Source organism: Xenopus tropicalis, chromosome 4 (genome assembly GCF_000004195.4).
Source record: "Xenopus tropicalis strain Nigerian chromosome 4, UCB_Xtro_10.0, whole genome shotgun sequence".
In the NCBI taxonomy this organism is placed as follows: domain Eukaryota; kingdom Metazoa; phylum Chordata; class Amphibia; order Anura; family Pipidae; genus Xenopus; species Xenopus tropicalis.
This window is the reverse complement of record NC_030680.2, coordinates 88,211,248-88,232,032: the sequence shown is the minus strand read 5'-3', so window position 1 is coordinate 88,232,032 and position 20,785 is coordinate 88,211,248. Positions and strand designations below refer to the sequence as shown.

Genomic DNA, 20,785 nt, shown 5'->3' with positions numbered 1-20,785 from the left:
GTTTACTTACATAAGTGGAAGTACAGTATCTTACCTCTAAGGAGAAAGTATCTTTGGTAGACTCATAAGTAAGGTTGAGAGTTAAAAGATGTCCATGAAAAGAGGCACCATGAGGTAGTATAGTTCGGGGAACCGAGTAAAGATCCTTTATATAAAACAAGAGAACTTTAAGAAAAAATTGATTTTCATGTTTCAAGTTAGCAATACTGACATGCTCATAACGTGTAACATTACTGGTAAAGTGTAGGCATTAACATGAGGGGAAAGAGGCTTTGAGGCCACGCTGTTTCCTTTGGTCATGCTAAGCAGAGGGCAGACTAAACAGTACTTTAGTCTATTGAACAATAAATTCTTGTTCCAGCCCAGCATGACTAACTGCACAGGACCCTTAGGTTGTATCAGTGTGTCAGCTGAGGACAGTTATGCTGGGACAGGGGGGATTGGGGAGACTTTTGAGCAGGAAAGTATATGTGCCTCAACCCTAGTAATAAGGACACATTCATATGAATCTTCATAGGAAAGTGTCCATAGCACTTTAAGTAATAGATGTTCTAGTCCTACTAAAAAAAATATTCTTATAACTGAAAATTACTTTTTACATTATTTTGTAATCAAATAAATAACTACAGGTATAGGACCTGTTATCCAGAATGCTCGGGACCAAGGGTATTCCGGATAAGGGGTCTTACCTTAAGTATACTAAAACTTGTTTTGCACCCAATAAGGATTATTTATATTTTAGTTGGGATCAATTACAAGGTATTGTTTTATTATTATTATAGAGAAAAAGGAAATCCGTTTTAAAAGTCTGATTTAATTAAAATGGAGTCTATGGGAGATGGGCTTTCTGTAATTCAGAGGTTTCTGGATAAGGGATCCCATACCTGTATAAGGTAACAGATGTGAAAATTGAACTATTAGAAAAGTATAATGAAAATAAATTTCAATTTTTTTTTTTAAATTTGTCATTAAACTGGGTAAAATAGATAGAGTGTGCAAAACAAAAGTATTTTTAATATAGTTAGTTAGGCAAAAATGTAATCTATAAAGGCTGGAGTGAATGGATGTGTAACATAATAGCCGAACTTTACTTCTTCCTTTACAGCTTTCTAAGCTATTAGCAGTCAGTAGCCAGTACCCCCCTAAAGTCACTGACTAACTAAGGGGTTAGAGAGCTGAAAACAGAAAGTAGATTTCTGGCTATTATGTTAGACATCTGCTCACTCCAGCCTTTATAGATTACATTTTGCCTAACCAACTATATTAGAAATATTTTTTATTTTGTGCAGTCTATCTATTTTACCTAGTTTCAGTTTTACATGTTCCTTTAAAATAAAGGGATTGATAGAAAAATATGATGTGTAAACTACACGAGAGATTTGCCATGTCTGTGGAGGGGAACACTGCATGTTGCGTCTGAGTTTTTTTTCTATGAAAATATAACAATAATATGATTGATGGCATAGTAACAAAAAAACACAACTTTATCTGAAACATCCAACTTCATCTGATCTGCTTAAATTACACCTATGGGGATCAGATTTCATAGGATCCTACAGGGTGCATGTGTAGTATTAGAAAAGTGTGAAAAAGTTCTGTAATTTAAATGTGATCAACCAGGATGGGGTAGGGGACTCTTAATACATGCAAGAAAATGGCAGCGCAGCACTCACTAGTAAAGTACCCTGGGGCAGTACAGTTCTGCAGAAGAGGAATACCGGCCTGGGGTAGGAGGTAGAATCACTGGGGAAACAAATTGGCACCCCCTTGGTGATACTACTTTTCCTTCTCCTTTAAAGATATAAGGTGTTTATTTCCCCACTGCAGCTGTGTTGAGAAGGCACACTCTCATGCTGAAGACAAGCAGTCTTGTTTGTTGTAATGGATTTTGTCTAAATCCAACTTCACTTAACTCAACTAGCCACTAAGGATGGTGTTAAAAAATAAACTCTTACCTCTATTGTTATCACATAGCGCTCTGCAAGCAACAGAAGTCTTTCAATTATCACTAATTTTGTAGACCTAAAGCAAAACAAAAGAGAAAATGTTAAAAACAAGGTTTATTAAGTATATTGGTAATAAGTATACCACACTATTGTTACTATATAATATAATGCAGGGATTTAATATGTATGTAAACTGACAAAAAGCCTATCCGTAGCACCTCCAATTTACCTTAGAAAGGGAAAAACAATTCTAACCTGAAAGGACAGTTTGACCTGTGGCTGTATCAACTTGCATTTCACTAATCATGTATTTTCTCATTCAGACAATTGTCACCCACACTAAACTGCCTCCAGTGTGGAGGCAGATTGGATTTTCTGACATTTTGTTGCTCACACTGGAAATGATTTAGTGCAACAAAGCATCTTCTGTTTACCCTAAAAGGTATCCAATAGCTTCCTAAAAATATCTAATAAATCTACCAGTACAGCTCCACAGTTCTCTCTGTAAAAACACCTTTTTTGCACCTTAAAAGGCAACTGGCTAATCTCAGGGGATGCTTTTTTGCTTTCTGGAAGTATCTACTATTTAAGCAGAAAGATACTCAGTAAACATTACATGCACAGTAGTGATGGCCTTGCCTAAAAAAAAAAAAAAAGTTTGTGCTAATAATTTTCTTCTTGTTCAGAAACAGAGTTGCATTCTGCAGTCCTGAGTTTTCAAGCCAATAAGGGGTCACAATGTTGCATGCTGAACTACCCATACTGATTAGTTCAACAGTCCTCTGACATAATCTTGTAAGCTTTTGTTTTAAAAAAACAAAACAAAACATATTACCTTATTCATACTGAAAGTGATAAGGAGCTTGCCAAGAAGCAAAAAGCACTTATGCCAAAAGGTAAGTGCTGCAGAACATCCAATTAACACAACCATAACCTCACTTTCAGCTTAATAGCTTTTGATTAAGAAACTGCTCTCACATCCATTTTTAAGGAGACAGAGAAGCGACATTGCTAGAATAAATGTATTAACTGTGTTTTATTTTTCAACTATCAAAATGCAAAGCTACAATTAAATTAGCAATTGATGTTAATTTGCTATGTATGTTCTTTTATTCCATGCATTCCTCTCAATGGCTACTCTTTCAGTAGTATCTAACAAAAAAATTGACGGAAATCAATGACACACTAATCCTTCTATCAGTAAATATTGCCCTTTTACATCCTTTCCCTTGAGCCACCATTAAGTGATGGGCTGCGTGCTCCCTCAGAGATCACATGACCAGAAATAATGCAGCTCTAACTGTAACAGGAAGAAGTGTGGAAGCAGAAGACAGAACTCTGTAGAATAATTGGTTGATGTGGCCTAGCATGTATGTGTGCCTTGGCTTGTTTGTATGTACTGTGACTACTACGATCCCAGGAGGGGGCCCTTAATTCTTAAAATGGCAATTTTCTATTTAGGATTACCCAATAGCACATACTACTAAAATGGTTAGTTTAGATGAAGCAGGGTTTTACATATGAGCTTGTTTATACAATATATGTTTATAGAGATCTACATTGTTTGGTGGTATAGTTTTTGTTTAAAACAACTCTTTATGGGTTAAAAAAGTAGCAATGCTATATCTAACCCAAAAATATCTATGGTACATAAGAAACTAGAGGGGTACAATCTCTACTGTGTCAGGCCTGAGTTATTGCTTGTACTTAATCATTAATGGCTTTTAAGCATGGAGTAATGCTCTTCTGTTTTGGAATGAAAACTCTAGTATTAGCACTTGCAGCTTGTACCAAAATATTTACTACAAACAAGGCAAAAAGCTTAATGCAAAACAGACAAGCTACAACATGCTTACCTGTAAGGGGACTGTACCGAGGTTGCGACAGAAGGCATGGCAGTTGCTGTTAGCATCTTTGTTGCTCTTGTGACTGCATGTGTTAGTGTAGGGCCACCAAGAGCAGAACTGGCTGCCTGCAAAATAACAGATATACTAGTAAGAGCTTTAAAGTTGTCCTTCACATGACACATCTTTATACTGCTATTTACAGGCTGCAATCAAATATTGAACCTTTAATTGAATAAACACATTATAATTATACAACATTCTCACTTTTACACTGTACAATGGGTTATGAAAAATAATTTCGTAAGAAACCACATTTAACAATGTATGAGTCTACATAAATTTGCCCTTTAAGTGAGTTTTTTTGATTGATTGAAGTTTGAACTTTCAGCTCTTAGTAGTGGCCTCAAAGCAGGTGCGTATTTTTGAGTTCTTGGCTTGAGGCATAAAACCAGGTGTACTGCCAAACAGAGTCTCCTGTAGGCTGGCAGTCCATATAGAGGATACCAAATAGCCAATAACTGTCCTTATTTGGCACCCCCAGGAACATGTTTTATGCTTGTGTTGCTCCCTAAATCTTTTTACATTTGAATGTAAAAAGCAGTATTCTAGTCTTCTGTCAACAAAGCAGCTAGGTCTCTCTTATACACATTATCCTGCCAGACTCTTTGAGGTTTGATTAAGATTCTAAGAAATATATAGACGCAATTAAGTGATTATAATTTAAAATAGACTGATGAAAATATTGAGAGGGCTACTTTTAATACTGTATGGGATTTTGTGGCAAGGATTTAACACTCTGTATTACAATGATGTTGTGAAAAAAAATATGGCTATAGCAACCAATAAAGTGTTGAAAGACCACTAGTCCACTCTCATGATTGCTCCTTCTATGAACACTGACAGATATGCAGTCAAGTACCCAAACAGGACTGGTTGAAATGGGTTGAGATTCTGTGCCTTGAACAGTACTAACTTGTGTCCTGTGAGTGATTAACATTGTGTCCAATGTTTAGTACTTGACAAAATATTAGTTGGTGGTCATCTACACATCCTTGGTTGCTATAGCATTACTTTATTTCCACTACCTCTATGCATTTTTCCTTGTCAATGCAAGAGATTTGTTTTACTTGCATAAGAATTGTAATTTTACCTTAGCATATTTATTACACGTCATCTTTATTTACTGTTGGCTTTCTTTAATTTTTCATTATGAAGCATAACATCACTTATGTTTAACATCTATTAATGATCTCTTGGATAGTTTGAGGCAGCGTACATTGGTTGCCATGGTAAAAAAAATATTTTGGGGGGGGCACTGGATATTTAAAATTCATTCAGATTAACTGTGCCTGTGATAATGAAAAAGTCTATAACACTTATTTTAGGATGCAAACTGCATTATTCTTTAAACTGAATAGTATAGCCAATACAGTGATATATTAGATACCTCTAATCGTGTGTAGCAATCAGCAATGAACTTTTTGTGCAATGGAACTGAATCCTGCATAAGCAAAGAATACATATATTAGAACATAAACATAGTTAACTTAAAAATAAGACTGTAAGATAATAAAAATTGCTATTAATGTAATGCAAAACATCTCTATGTATGTGCAGCAGACAAGTTATTTAAATAACTAAAATAAAACCTGATATGCAGTCTTTAGACAGCAACTTGCTGCTTAACAGAAGAAGTAGCTATGCAACTTATCTGCCAACAATCAAATCAAAGTACACAGAGTCCACTTACTTTCTTTAGCCTAGGATTGAGATTAATGTAACTATAATTTATTATCAGTTGAATAGCTTCGTTGGCTATTTCTTCATCTGGAGATTCAACAGCAATCTTCCAAATAAAATCCATACCAATTAATTCCAGTTTTTCCACAAGCTATAAAAAAAAAAATATATATGGCAATATTATAGATGTATCTTCACAATCGACATGCTCTTCACAATTCAGTGCTCACTGTGTAAGCCTAGTTATAATGATGTTCCTAATCAGAAAGCACAAATCCTGATAAGAAAGTAACTAACCACACAGCACTGGCAGGCAGAGGATAAGAGGGTTAGATATTGTGATTGTCCTAAAAAAAATGCAGCCCACCAACTCTGTGAACCATGCTCATCACTGTTCTACCTGACAAACATTAAAAAAAAAAAAAAAATTTAACTACAGGTATAACAAAACATCCTTGCCGACAAGATGAGTTTCCTGAGCTGGTGGTCAGGGGAGAAAAGACAATATGCTGCATTTTGCCTGAATGTGTGGGCTGACAGGCAATGGGATGAGTCTGTCAACACACACAATTGAATTTAGAAGCATATATGCTAAGGTATGCATCTGCATCCCAAAATCTGTGTATGCTGTGTGTGTATGGATTGTGCCTCTCAGCACACACATATTCAGGAAGCAGAAGGCAGGGTTTGAATTTTCTTTGCTGGTGTAGAAAAGCCAGCAGAGTAAACAAACCATCTGCAGCAGCCAAAGAAATGCACAGGTCTTGGCCTTTCAGTCTTTCCTATAACCTGGGGAAGGAACTTTTCCCCCAAAACACTATGGGGCAAATTTATCAACATTCAAATTAAATTTTTTACAGCAATTCAAGGTTTTTGCAGAAAAAAATGCAATTTCTAATTTCTGAAACTCCAATGGTTTTCTAAAACCACGAAAATCAGTGTTACTAAATGTACCTGCACATAGCAAAGCTTTAAGGAAAATTAAAAAAACTAAATATAAAACATTAGTAAATCAGCTTATAAGCACCTCAACTTACCAACTGAGTACCTTGTCGCTTTAAGCGATGGTCACAAAGATTAACATTTTCAAAAAAGGTCTTAAATAAATTGAATCCTGAAAATAAATAAAAACAGAACAGTAGACTAAAATGAGTTAAATAGTTTCTTCTCTCGTAGAGCACTCCCTGTTTGGAAACAAATCAAAAGGCAGAGCCTCTTTAGAGGTTCACACAAAATGGAGCTTATTTATAAAGCTGTGTATGCATAAAGACCCATGGCTCGCTGCAATGAGAGAAATCACCCATCATAAAGAGCTAATCAGACACCTTTTACTTTACGTAACTTCATTATGAGCTATGTTATATATGTGGTGAGTGGCCCACAAATAATTTTCTATCACTTCTTTTCAAACATTATTCAATATGCTGTTTACATTGTAAAATGAATGAAAATGAAATGAAGCTCTGGTGTAGCCTTTCCTAGAAACCAGCATAGCTAATAAAATTATGTATGAACGTAGCATAACTTTCACCATTTTGTTCAGGGTTTTTTTTCGCTGCAAATGTAATTTATTGTAACTTCTTTAAAACCTATAGGCTATGCCTTAATGCAATACCCATACTCTAAAAATATCTTGCGAGGCGCACAATTCATCAGTAGACTCTTATTTGAACAGCCCTGCTTCTTGATAAACCCTATAAATCCTAAATACAGTTTTTCCAATAAAGTTACTAGGGAATTTTGTCCTACCATTCATTGTTATTTCATATGATTCCAGTTTTAGAATTTTCTCTTTAAAAAGCTGTTGCTGGACATCACTCTCCAGGTCATGCTGTCCCTTTGTAAACCATTCAAAACACATCTGTAATAAACATACATCTGATTACACTGGCTCCAGTTATTAATAACCGGTAAAACATGTAAGTCATGGAAAATGCAGTATAACTAGCAAATTGTATAACAGTTGGGGTGTGGGGATGGGGGATGGTATTTGGGTCTTTTTAACAAAAACAAAATCATTCTGGCCTCCAAAACATTTTCTTAATCGACAGTTGCATGCTAGAAGACTGTGACTAATTAAAGCACGATAGAAGACTGTGCATAATTAGAATCTGTAATGCTCACAAAAACTCTAATTGGGCTAGAGGACTTTTCACTGCAGGAAAGCACCAGTTAGCATCCCTTATAGGCTACCCTTATGAAACCCAAACAGGTGTGGTCATATAGCCCTCTTCACCTGTCACTCTTTTAGAATAATAAAATTACAATTGCTTTTTCTGAAAGAAAGTCATTTGAAAATACTCCCAAGATGCCTAAATACCTTAAACTAAAGCCATTTAAAAGTCAATAAAGGAGAAAGAAAGGTAAAAACTAAGTAAGCTTTATCAGAAAGGTCTATGTAAATACAGCCATAAGCACTCACAGAAACGCTGCACTGACTTCTCTGAAAAAAGATTTCTTGTGTCTGTAATACCTGTGCCACAGACACCCAGCTTTCTGTTCTCTCCTGCTCCCCCCTCCCTCAAGAATGCTAAGAACTCACCCCCCCTTAGGAATGTGGATTTGAGCCAATCAGCAGGAAGCTGACTCATAGTCTAACTAACTGAGCATGTTCACTTGGTCTGGGTGTCTGTGCAGGAGTGAGGCATTATGGGAACTTTCTTTACACAGCTCAGCGTTTGTTCTTCCTGTTTGGCTTCTGATCTTCTGAACAGGTGAAATATGAGGAGACTTAAGGGCACTATTGAGACAACTGAAGGTATGCCTGCAGCTTGAGATTAACTCTTTATTAGCCTTTCCTTCTCCTTTAAGAAGGTGACCAAGAAAGGCAAGAAAAACGAATACCACATATCTTAAAAGTGGCAAAAAACCTGTCTCACAATGTTCAGAAAGTACAGAACAGGTGAAAATAGGTTGCTTTGAACACTGGCAAAGTGGTTTTTCTACATATTCCTACTCTAATATCTTACTTCACGGTCAAGTTCACAGACATCATGTCCAGTAACAAGACATTCCCAGATCTCTTTTGCCCGACTCCAACCAAGATAAAGTGTGGCTTCTTGCAGGAAAAATGCCAGGAATTTCAGGTGTGCCTCCAAATACTAAACAAAGTAAGAATATGGAATTAATTTTTTCTGATAACATTCAAACAATTTTGGATTAATATCAGAATCGTTGGATACTTTTAAGGAAAACAGCACAATAATTAGAATCAACCAGGAACAAAGCATTGGTTAATATAATGAGCATGGTTATATTTTGAATTAAAAATTATAAAATCATTTTATAATGACATACCTATCATAAGTAAATATGATGGTGAAAACAAACTAAAACAAATGGAAAGCTTAACAATATGCTGCATATATTTAAAAAAATTAATGGATGTATATTAAAAACATTTATGTTTTAGATAGGAGAGACAAAAAGCATAATTTTTTTCTTGCCTGCTTGTGTTCAAATCTGAGAAAAGTGGGTTGGACCCACTGCTTTGGTTTAAAAAAAAAAAACATAAACTAGGTTGGATGCTGGGTTGTGCTGTCCATGGACACACCAAAATACTACAGAAACATACACTTTTGAGGCCAAGGACAGTAGTAGGATTCAAACCTTTTGCAGATGCTGGTTGCATTATACTGCAAATGACTAGTTTGTGAGTTTTATACAGATTAGTAATGGTTTTAGCAATGAGTTTAGTGTGTATATATATATATATATATATATATATATATATATATATATATATATATATATATATATATATATATATATTTATATATAGGTTTTGCTTATAAACCAGTATTTATCTGCATTTTTGTATTAGTTTATAAAGCAGGAATTGTTTGCTCAAACAAAGGAAAATTAAGTCTCATCCACTGACATAAGTGAAACAGTGGCCCTAATGGCCAAAATGTCATTGTACAGTGCCCATAAAAAACTATTCTCCACCTTGAAAGTTTATCATGTTTAACCACAGAATGCTGAATTGCTGTAAATTTAAAGGACAATATTCCCCAATTGTTTAACATGAGTTTAACAAATTAGGCTTCCACGAAACATGCATTTTGCTTATAGTTTTAACCACAAAAAACTATGGACTTAGTTCACAATGGGTAAACATGTTTCTACAACAAACAGTTATCTTTTGCTGAAGTTAGGATGTTTTAAAGATCTCTCGCATACAAAGACAAACCTCTTAAATATGAATGGTAGAGGTCTTTTAACAGTTTGACGCACATTATGCAAAAGGATTACTTACATATGTGGAAAGAAGAGACTATGAAATAAAAGTACTTACATATGATTTGTAATGGCAGTTAAATGTGCTACTGCAAAATCAACAAATTAGCTGCATATTACATGTGCTAAAAGCCCTAAAGACCTACATTCACCCCTTAAATCCATATATTTTTGGAAAGTACACATTCTAACAAATCCAAAATGGACAAGTGCCTTTCTATGCCAAACTCCATACTGCCTGCATTTATTGTTTTGTAACAGAATGAAGACCCCAGAAAACCATATACATTTGGAAAGAACACATTCTCACAAATCAATAATGGGTAATATTTTTCAATACCAAACAACCAATTTGTAAATCAATAAAAGTAGTAACTGTTTTACTAAATTTATGAAAATCGTCTCTAATTCAATGTGTCATAATCCTTATGGGGGGGTCTAATGAACAGTCTACTAACCATTATGTGTAGGACTTGCTCAGTATGTGGCATGCAGACATGCCAAAGAGAAGTGATGTTATTGAAACACGGACACAAATAATTTTAGCATACATGTATTTAAATATTTTTTTTATGTTTGTTTCTTTATCAAGACTGTCAGTGTCAGATACCTCCCGGTAAGTGTATCTGCCATCAACCAAAGTGGATCCAAAAAGCCCTCCAGGACCCACAGCATTCACTGCCAATCGATGGCAGGCCACTAAACTTGCTGTCACCAGTTTCACAATCTCAAAATTCTTCTTAAGATCTTGGATGATGCTCTACATAGAACAAAAAGCAAAAGAATTAAGCCATTTTATAACTCTCTCATTAGTTTAACAGAATGCTACAATGATTTCAGCAATAAAAAAAATTATAACAATATACACAACATAAAATTGCTACATCATGGTGCATAAAAATGCATTGCATATTTTTCCACATTAACACATATGGGAACATTTTTAAGTACAAGACACTCTTTACTAGAAGGGTGGAAAAATGTTTAATGTCATTGTTCAGTATCACAATTGGGTGATAGTTTTGACAATTGCTAGTATCTGTAGTGGGCTTGGGTAGTGTTTGCCAGTAAGGAGGTTTCCGGGAGCAGAATGCCCTGTGAGTTGAAAAGGTCTCTTAAATGGGGAGCTAGGGTCTAGCCAAACTTTTTATAGTAGATAAGAATTCAGTAGAGAATTCATCTGGGCCTGGTGCTATTCCAGATTTTAAACTTTTAATTGCGGAGCATATATCCTCTGTAGTCATTTCCATATCAATGGCCTTATGCTGTGGTTGGGTAACCACAAGAAGTTGCAAAAAAGTTGTTCATATTGTGTAGGAGTGTTTGGAGAGGTTTTAAAAAGAGACTCATCAACAATGCAAATTCGTGGGCAATTTTAAGGTGCCCATTACTTGGCTGAAGGGGATGTATTGGTGTAGGAGGGGGTAGATTTCTTAATTTGTGTGCTTTGTGTGTAAGGGCTAAAGATCAGATTGGGTTTCGTTCTATTTCATTCTGTAAATCTAAGCTCGGATTTGTCACATTTGTCAATGTATCCAGTTTCTGGGTCAATGTGTCAAATGACGTGTTAAGCTGTTTTTTATGTCGGGACCCTAACAATGAATTTACCCCTAATAACTGAATATAGTCAAACAGCTGAAGAGTTAATTAGGAATGGGCTGGACAAGGAAAATTATCAATATTTACCTTTCCGAACTGCAATGTAAGCTCTTGCGAGAAAAAGGTCAATTTGTGCATAAACTTTATTTGGTTAGGAATAGTAAGTGTAAGTGTATCTTTTGGCATAGAGGTTCATTTCCCTCCAAGCATCTAGTAAGGAGTGAGTGTTTATTAGTTGTCTAAACTGACAAATGGAGTATATATTCAAAGCAGCAGTAAGTAGGGTTTGAAAATAACTGAACACTACATAACAATATGTTTCTTTAAAAGCAAAGTACAAAGTAAAGCAAAGTACAATATGATATTTGATTACCAATGCAATGCAGATCACATTGTTACATTTAGTTCAGGTAATGTAATGCTTGTTTTATACAAGTGTAGACAGTTTGTTTTTGTTAACTATTTCACCAAATCCACTATCTTCGTAAAAGATTCGGCCGAATACCAAACAGAATCCTAATTTACATATGTAAACGATAAGGAAGAGTTAAATAGCGCTACGTGCACAAAAGAAGATTCAACATGTTTCAATGAAAACAAACCTTACCTTGTCTTGCTTTTGATAAGTTTGCTTATTGAAAGAACGAGTAATTTCATGTAGCTGCCGTAAAGCTGGAACTACCCATACAACCTGGGGATTATTATGTTGGGATGACTGAAAATATTGAAAAGGCACATTAATTCTTAGTAAAAAAAAAATAGCTAATCCTTGTTTTAAAAAGTGTCATGTTAATAGCATTTATTGATTTAGAACTTTCATAAATAAAATCAACAATAATAACAATACGTTCACTTACATTTTACTCTACCACTTCCTCAATTGTTTATAAATCAACTGACTTCTACTATGCAACCTGAATCTTACATTCCACCTGTGCTCAGAGCCATGCATTAAGACAAACGGCGAAAATCTAGCGAGCCTGTTTCTTAACAAAATAGTATTTTGTTCACAAAATAAAATTGCATAGGCTCGCCAACTGGAGCAAATATCAATCATTTCTGGGGATAGTTCAAGTTCTAGCACAGCCGATTCCAAAACCATTTTGAAGCCAAAGTGATCAAGATGTATAGCACCAATAGGTATTTTAGAATAATCTGGGGATGCCCTGGTAAGAGTGATGGAACAAGCATATTAAACCAGATGGGACTGGGCTGTGTCCTGAAAGACCAATAATGGAGGATCAAAAGAACTGAATTTTCCCCCAACTGTTATATACAATGAATCCCAGTGGTCATTGGAAATGTTAACACATGCTTAACCTAAAAGCAAAAATGTTTTTTCTGCTCTAATCTATTTTTTTATTCCTCTGAACTACAAATGCCACTTTTTTTAATTATCCCTTTCACTTTTTATATATAAAACCTGAATCTGAACTCCTGAAAGCCTCAGTTCTGTTCACATAGATTGTTAGCACAAGGACAACATCAACTATATGGAGCATTTGGGAATTACAATATTGGAATACAGGTATGGGATCCCTTATCCGGAAACCCTTTATCCAGAAAGCTCCGAATTACGGAAAGGCCATCTCCCATAGACTCCATTTTAATAAAATAATTCAAAAATTTAAAACTGATTTCCTTTTTCTCTGTAATAATAAAACAGTGCCTTGTACTTGATCCCAACTAAGATATAAATAATCCTTATTGGATGCAAAACAAGCCTATTGGGTTTAAATAATGTTTTATTGATTTTTTAGTAGACTAAAGGCAGGGATCCCCAACCTTTTTTACCCTGTGAGCAACATTCAGCTGCAAAACTTATTCGCGAGCAACACAATACATGAACAGTAGCGCAAACACAATTTTTAATAATAATAAGAAGAATATACACTATATAAAAATGTTATATAATATCAAAATATCAGTGTGAAATCTGGCACTGCATGTTTTCTGCCAGTGAAAACCTGAGGTGTAGCTGATGGGAAGCAGTATGGCACACTGGAGCTCTGAGGGTACAGATGGGAAGCAGTATGGCACACTGGAGCTCTGAGGGTACAGATGGGAAGCAGTATGGCACACTGGAGCTCTGAGGGTACAGATGGGAAGCAGTATGGCACACTGGAGCTCTGAGGGTACAGATGGGAAGCAGTATGGCACACTGGAGCTCTGAGGGTACAGATGGGAGGCAGAATGGCACAGAAGCAGCAAGGATATATAGAGGAGAGAGAATGGCAGAAGCAAACAGGTAGAGGAGATGATGGAAAGGAAAATGGCACAGAGGAACAAGGAATAAAAGAAATGTAAGAGTGGAACTTTTTGGAAACATATTTCTGGTACAGTTATATAAGTGGGTGAGTAGGTGGCACAACGATGACTGGGCAGCAAGATTTGTACAAAAATGTAATGGGTGACAGAGAATGTGAAATATTACATTTGGCACAGCAGTGGCATGGGTGAGGAGAAGGAGTCACTGGGATAGCTTCCCAAAAAATTATTGTGCTGGGGCTGGCAACAGATAAAAAAAATATTCAGTGGAGGAGCTGGAACTCAAAAGATTGTGCTGTTATAATTCACAGCTGGATTTGACAGGAGGCTCACAGGACTTAACCAGGTCTTTTCTCACCCTCCTTCCTAGCCCCCCCCCCCCTCCCTGACTTGCGATAGTGCCTCCTGTCAAATCCAGCAGTGAGTTATAGCAGCACAACCTTTTCTCTCTGTCCCTTCCCAGCACCTTTTTATTCCAACAATCCTTTCTCCCTAGCCCACAGCAAATAATGTATTACAAAATCCCCAGCATGCTTGTGATAGGTCCTCCTGTCATATCCAGTTACAACGGCACGATATTTTCTCTCCCTCCATTCCCAGCCCCTGGGAACAGAAAAAGATTGTGCTGTTGTAACTGGATATAACAGGAGGCTTACCCTCCTTCCTAGCCCCCCTCTTAGGGGGGGTCCGGCAGTTATAGCAGCATGATCTTCTCTCTGCGACTCTTCCCGCCCCTGCTCACTGCTGAATATGACAGGAGGAGCGATCACAAGTGAGTGAGTGGGAGGGGCTGGGAAGGGAGGGAGAGAAAAGATCTTGCTGTTGTAACATGATATGACAGGAGGACCGATCACGCTGCGAGCTGGGTCTGTAACTTTCACATGCTTCCCTAGGGAGAAGGGATCGGGGGATGTTAATGGACACCTGCTGGGAGACCTACGCGAGCAACATCAAGAGTGGCTGTGAGCAACATGTTGCTCGCGAGCTACGGGTTGGGGATCCCTGACTTAAGGTAGGGAGATCCAAATTATGGAAAGACCCCCTATCCGGAATACCCTTGGTCCTGAGCATTCTGGATAATGGGTCCTATACCTGTACAATAGAATATTACAACAAAATAGAATTAAAATATTACTATTTTCCACCTTTCAGTTTTGAGGTAGTTTGTTTGTTTTAAGTGTTTATGCTAAAGGATGTGTACCTCACTCCCTATAGTGTTAAGGTGTGGTGGCACACCTAAGGCCAGTCCTGTGCACAGTGTCATAAGTAACTTAGCTCTGAAACTAGCATGGCTTAAAAGATATTAAGAAGACAGATAACCATCCATATAGTAATGAACCAACTTTGTCCTAGGACCTAGGTAATACACCACTTTAATCAAGATGTTCTATATTCAATGGCAAGTTCTCACAATCATTTGTGCGCATGTAGCAGTGTACCTAGTGCACAATATATCAAGGGTCATATGGGCAAATGGACCAGCTTGTCAGACTCCCTGATAAATAGAATGCCACATGAGCGCTGGTAAGGCCCCATCTAGAATATGCTGTTCAGTTTTGGTCTCCAGTGCTCAAACGGGACATTATTAACTAAGCTGGTAAAAGGTATGGAAAGTCTCAGTAATGAAGAAAGACTGGCCAAGTTGGGTCTGTTTACACTGGAGAAGAGGCGTATAAAAGGTGACATGATAACTATGTATAAATATATAAGGGGATCATATAATAACCTTTTTAATGTTTAATTTACCAGTAGGTCCTTCCAACGGACACAAGGGCACCCACTCCGTTTAGAAGGGAGGTTCTATTTAAATATTCAGAAAGGATTTTTTACAGTGAGAGCTGTGAAGTTGTGGAATTCCCTCCCCGAATCAGTCGTGCTGGCTGATACATTATATAACTTTAAGAAGGGGCTGGATGGATTCTTAGCAAGTGAGGGAATACAGGGTTATGGGAGATAGCTCTTAGTACAAGTTGATCCAGGGACTGGTCGGATTGCCATCTTGGAGTCAGGGAGGAATTTTTTCCCCTCTGCAGCAAATTAGAGTGGCTTCAGATGGGGTTTTTTGCCTTCCTCTGGATCAACTAGAAGTTAGGCAGGTTATACATAGGCATTATGGTTGAACGTGATGGACGTATGTCTTTTTTCAACCCAACTTATTATGTTACTATGTTACATGCCTTCCCGCCCAAACCTGGCCCTCCTCCTCCTTTCACCATTACTATTGATGGCATGACCATCAACCCTGTAAATTCTGCACGCTGCCTTGGGGTTATCTTTGACCAGTCTCTCTCCTTCTCTAACCATATTAATAACACTGCCAAAACCTGCCGCTTTTTCCTCCGCAATATTGCCAAGATACGCCCCTTTCTTTCACAAGCAACAGCTAAAACACTAATCTATGCCCTTATCCTTTCCCGCTTAGATTACTGCAATCTCCTACTAACCGGCCTCCCAGACTCCCACCTCTCTCCCCTGCAATCAATCTTAAACTCTGCTGCCAGGATCCTCCTGCTCTGTCCTAAGAGGGATCCTGCTCAGCCTCAATTAAGCTCACTAGCATGGCTGCCTGTCAAGCAAAGGATAGCTTACAAAATCCTTCTGCTGACATTCAAAGCCCTTCACTCCTCTGCTCCTCACTACATTTCTTCACTGGTCTCCCTACATGTTCCTGGTCGTCTCCTCCGCTCCTCTCAGAGCCTCCGTCTCTTTACACCATCCACACCCACTGCGCTCTCTCGTCTTAAACCTTTCTATCTCGCTGCTCCTTACCTCTGGAACTCTATCCCTGAATCCCTCCATAGGGAACACTCACTAACTCTCTTTAAGAAAAAACTCAGCTGTTACCTTCTGGAGCACTAAGACATTATTTTGCCCAGTCCTGCGCTTAAGGGCAAATGCCCATACCTGAGGCACTCTTACCTTCCAGTTTGTGCCTGTATGTTACCCAACCACTCAGATTGTAAGCTCTACGGGGCAGGGACCTCCTTCCTACTGTGTCTCATACCACATGGCACTTATATATATATATATATATACATATATGTATTTATTGTATTTATTTATTATATCACTCATCCTCCCTGTGTGTAATTTTGTATTCTGTAAGACTGTACAGCGCTGCATACCCTTGTGGCGCTTTATAAATAAAGTTATACATACATACATACATACATGCATCTACTTACAGAAGGTTGGTAAAGAGGTGCTTAAAGAGAAGGTAGAGCAACTGAACACCAGGAAATGTAAAGGAACATGGCTGTTGGCCAGAGCAAAAACCTACCAATCCCCAAATAGTTGATGATGACCAGGGTGCAAAACAATGTGATAGGTACCATACACAAAAATATTAAATATGCTAGAAGGCATCATCCTACCGCTTGGAAAGCAAGAACAATTTAAGGAAATCACTACTGACCACCATCTTGCCTCCTAATGGAAAGTAAGCAATAACCCTCTCATGTCTGTGCTGCCTAGGAATGATCAAAGAAATCTGAGTACTTCTCCTTACATACAAAACCCCTGTGTAGTTTTAATTAATAATAACATTTGTGCCAGAAGAACATTTTTTTTTACACCAGAAGCTATTTGCTAAAAAAAAAAAAAAAAAAAAAAGAAATTTATATTAACACTTTTCTCACAGGTCACTCCAGACTACAATGCCATATTGGTGAGCTGAGAATTATAAAAAAAAAACTAAAAAAAACTCAGACACACACACACACACACACACACACACACTAACCTTTTTAATATCTTCAATGCATTTTATAATGTAACTTCTTTTTATAGTCTCTTTCACTGCATAAGCATCACAAAGAATTGTTAGGTGCTCATCTAAGGCTTGCTGAATTAAACTGGATGGCAATGCTGGCAGATGAGCTAATTCCCACAGCACTTCCAAAACCTAAAAAAAAAAAAAAAAAAACACAAAACCTTAATTTATTTATAATAATTAATTAAATGTAATACTTTGGTTTTTATATATAGAATGATGCAATTAAAAGAAATTACTAAAGCCACTGACCAAAGCAATAAGAATATAGGGACCAAATAGTACAATTAACAGCAGTAAAGCCCAATGCTGCCAGCAAGTTACTGGCATGGAACACAATAATTGAACACATATTATTGTGGGGGAAGAGTACATCCAGACAAATATAGAAATAAATAGGGGCTCCCATAACGGAAAGGGTTTCTTACATCACTATCACATCATTATTACGGGAATTTTTTTTTTTTTTTTAATAGCTGTCCGCCAGCAGAATACTGTACTAAAATGTGTTTTTTTAAAGAGCAAACAGCTCCCTGACCCTCTGAAGTATTCAGCTGCCTGCTGCCCCTACACTTGAAGAATATGATAGTTATGGCTGCACCCAGGCTGCTTCAGCCTGGGTGCAGCCACACTAAGCACAATTCAGCATGAAACTGCATGTGTGCTGAATTCCCAGGTTGAAACAACGACAGCAGATGCAAATGGTAGAGTGAATTATTTGCATTGTAAATAGTGTAATTTAGAAATAAAAAACACACTATAAAATCATGAGAGAAACCCTTTAATAATTGTCTCTGGACAACCCTTCTTAGTGTATCAGTTTATAGAGAGGGATGGCATTATTGATTTGATTCCTCCAAAAGGAAAGAGAAGTGGGGATTTGAGCCTTCCAATTTAAAGTAATGAATTTCCTTGCATGGACCAAGTAGAGCTCTTTTTGGGGCTAGTTCTGAGACCTGGTTAAGTAATATTGGAAGGGGGTCCAAGTGTATAGAGATAGTTCCCATGTTCTCCACAAATGCTACTGTTTATACCCATAAGTTCTGAACTGTAAGGCATATCCATACTGTGTTTCATTTCCATATTTCATCATCTAAGAATAAGGCCTTATTAAGTGAGAGTAAATTAGCTATTTCCTATATTTGTCTAGGGTTTGTGTTTACTCTCGTGCTGAGAAATTGAAATTTAAGGGCATGTCTACTGAAAAAACATGGTATTTGGTATGTATGTTTTAAGGTATTTTAATCATAAGTAATAAACCATAAATTGCAGTTTTTCTAACTCACCTTTGCAGTGGTAGTCTCATTGCGGGCTTCACGACCAATACGACCAATGAGACTTAACAGCTTTTGTCGAACTCTGTCACTCTCGTTTTCCCAGCACTGCAGAAAAGAATACAATAAGAGGTATAACAAGTAGCCAGTGGAATGGCATACGCAGCGCCGCGATATCCCGAAATCGTGGAAGTTGGCTTGAGAGGAAACTTCTGCGATTTTGGGAAATCTCGGCACCGTGGCAAGGGAGATTTGTTGCATGGTGACTAATCTTCCTGTGTGCCACAGCCCTTAGAGAGCTGGTTCTGTTAATCGTACTGTGCTTTGAGCTTCACTATCACTCTGTAGGCTGAAGTTAATATGCAAACAGTACTGTAGTTCATAAAAAGGATCATGCTGCCATCAGCCCAGAATTCAGAGAGAACTGCCATTCACTGGTCTACTTCTTCAAAGCAAATATCTAGTTAATGGTTAACTACACCTGAATTCAATTTAATTAATAATATATTTCTTTATTTCCACATATTATTTCCTTCTCTTTTAATTAAAAATTGAATAACCTGAATAATAGTGCAATTCTATGTTCTTCTGTGTTTACGGTGTCATTTACCAGATTTTAGGGGTGTGCTTGTTCGTCAGGAAGCAAACACTGTAGATAACTCAATAAACACAAGGTAGCTAGTCTGCGTTGAACTGCCCTTTTGTGCTGGTTAGGATTTTTTTTCTTTCTTTCCTAAATTTATTGGATGAGTGAACCCCCCCCCCCCCCAACGCACAAGGTTGTTTCATTTTTAGGACGCCAGGGTGTGCTAAGGCTATCACTTGTTTTAATGCAGTCATATGTAGCTTTTTTTTTTTTTTGCCACACAGTAACATGCAGCTCTCCAGCAACTGGAGAAACTATATACTGGTTGAACTTGTAAAATTGCACATCCACCTAAGTGAAATGAAGAGCTGTAAAACTACAGCCTTAAGCATAATTAGCAACATTGCCCTTTATTGTTCTTATTACTGAAATATTTTCTTTTTGTAATTACATAAAAATAAAGGCAATTTATATTATTATAGTAGACTGGAATGCAGGAAATCTAATAAAGGGGGGGTCGGAAGCAATATTGGGTACCTGGAGTTGGAGTCAAGAGTTGGTGGTGCCATAAACTGAGGAGTCAAATGATCTATGTACCAACTCCACAGCCCTGTCTAAACCAACTTGTGAAAAGACTTTACCTTTTGAATGAGCACAAAAAGATGACTGAGTTGATCAGAGTTAAACTTTACAGCTGCAGCAGCAATAATGGTATGAATATTTTCAATCACAGTAGAAGACTGTCCAGACTAGTAAAAAAGAAATAATAAACAGGTAAGTTTTTTGCATAAAAATAAAAATGATTTGGTGTAAAGCAATCATGTGATATTAGCCCAAAAGCTTAGCTATGCTGAAGGACTGTACAAAGAGTGAGGTACTGCTAACAAACACTGATAACACAGTGGAGCAACTTTTACCCCTGGAGACAGTGAGTTAGAAAAACCAGTGGCTAGGGAGCAACATCTTGCTCACCAACCCCTTGGATGTTGCTCCCAGCAGTCTCAAAACAGGTGCTTATTTTTGAATTCCTGACTTGGAGACAAGTTTTGGTTGCATAAAACCAGGTGTACAGGTTTGGGACTCGTTATCCAAAAACCCATTATGCAGAAAGTTCAGAATTAGGGGAAGGTCATCTCCCATGGACTCTATTTTAATTGAATAATTCAAAATTTTAAAACATATTTCCTTTATCTCTGTAATTATAAAATAACTTCAATATATTGCAAAAAGTGAAAACAATTCCCTGACTACCAGGGAGCGTTGGTTTCCCAATCAATAATGAACTAAATTATATAACCTTTATGAAACCATTTTAACTGTTTCCCTGGTAGTTATAAGGCCACTATCAAACACTGCATGAAAATTATAAAATAGTGCCTTGTACCTGATCCTAAGATATAATTAATTCTTATTGGAGGCAACATAATCCTACTGGAATGTTTCAATTATTTGTTAGTACACAAAGTATGGAGACCCAAATTATGGAAATATCTGGAAAACCCAGGTCCTGAGCA

General features: G+C 37.1%; 1 protein-coding gene across 1 annotated transcript in view; it reads right to left on the bottom strand.

Moving 5' to 3' along the window:
* The window catches only part of usp24 (ubiquitin specific peptidase 24), a 100,877-nt gene that overhangs the window by 44,756 nt on the left and 35,336 nt on the right, over window positions 1-20,785 (bottom strand). Inside the window, exons 13-25 of the mRNA XM_002931607.5 lie at window positions 19,913-20,020; window positions 18,698-18,793; window positions 17,382-17,543; window positions 11,979-12,086; window positions 10,383-10,532; window positions 8,503-8,634; window positions 7,283-7,394; window positions 6,571-6,647; window positions 5,544-5,684; window positions 5,241-5,294; window positions 3,803-3,918; window positions 1,956-2,022; window positions 35-145 (exon numbers count right to left, since the gene is read on the bottom strand). Coding sequence (XP_002931653.2) covers window positions 35-145; window positions 1,956-2,022; window positions 3,803-3,918; window positions 5,241-5,294; window positions 5,544-5,684; window positions 6,571-6,647; window positions 7,283-7,394; window positions 8,503-8,634; window positions 10,383-10,532; window positions 11,979-12,086; window positions 17,382-17,543; window positions 18,698-18,793; window positions 19,913-20,020 — 1,434 coding nt within the window. The remainder of the gene's footprint in view (window positions 1-34; window positions 146-1,955; window positions 2,023-3,802; window positions 3,919-5,240; window positions 5,295-5,543; window positions 5,685-6,570; window positions 6,648-7,282; window positions 7,395-8,502; window positions 8,635-10,382; window positions 10,533-11,978; window positions 12,087-17,381; window positions 17,544-18,697; window positions 18,794-19,912; window positions 20,021-20,785) is intronic.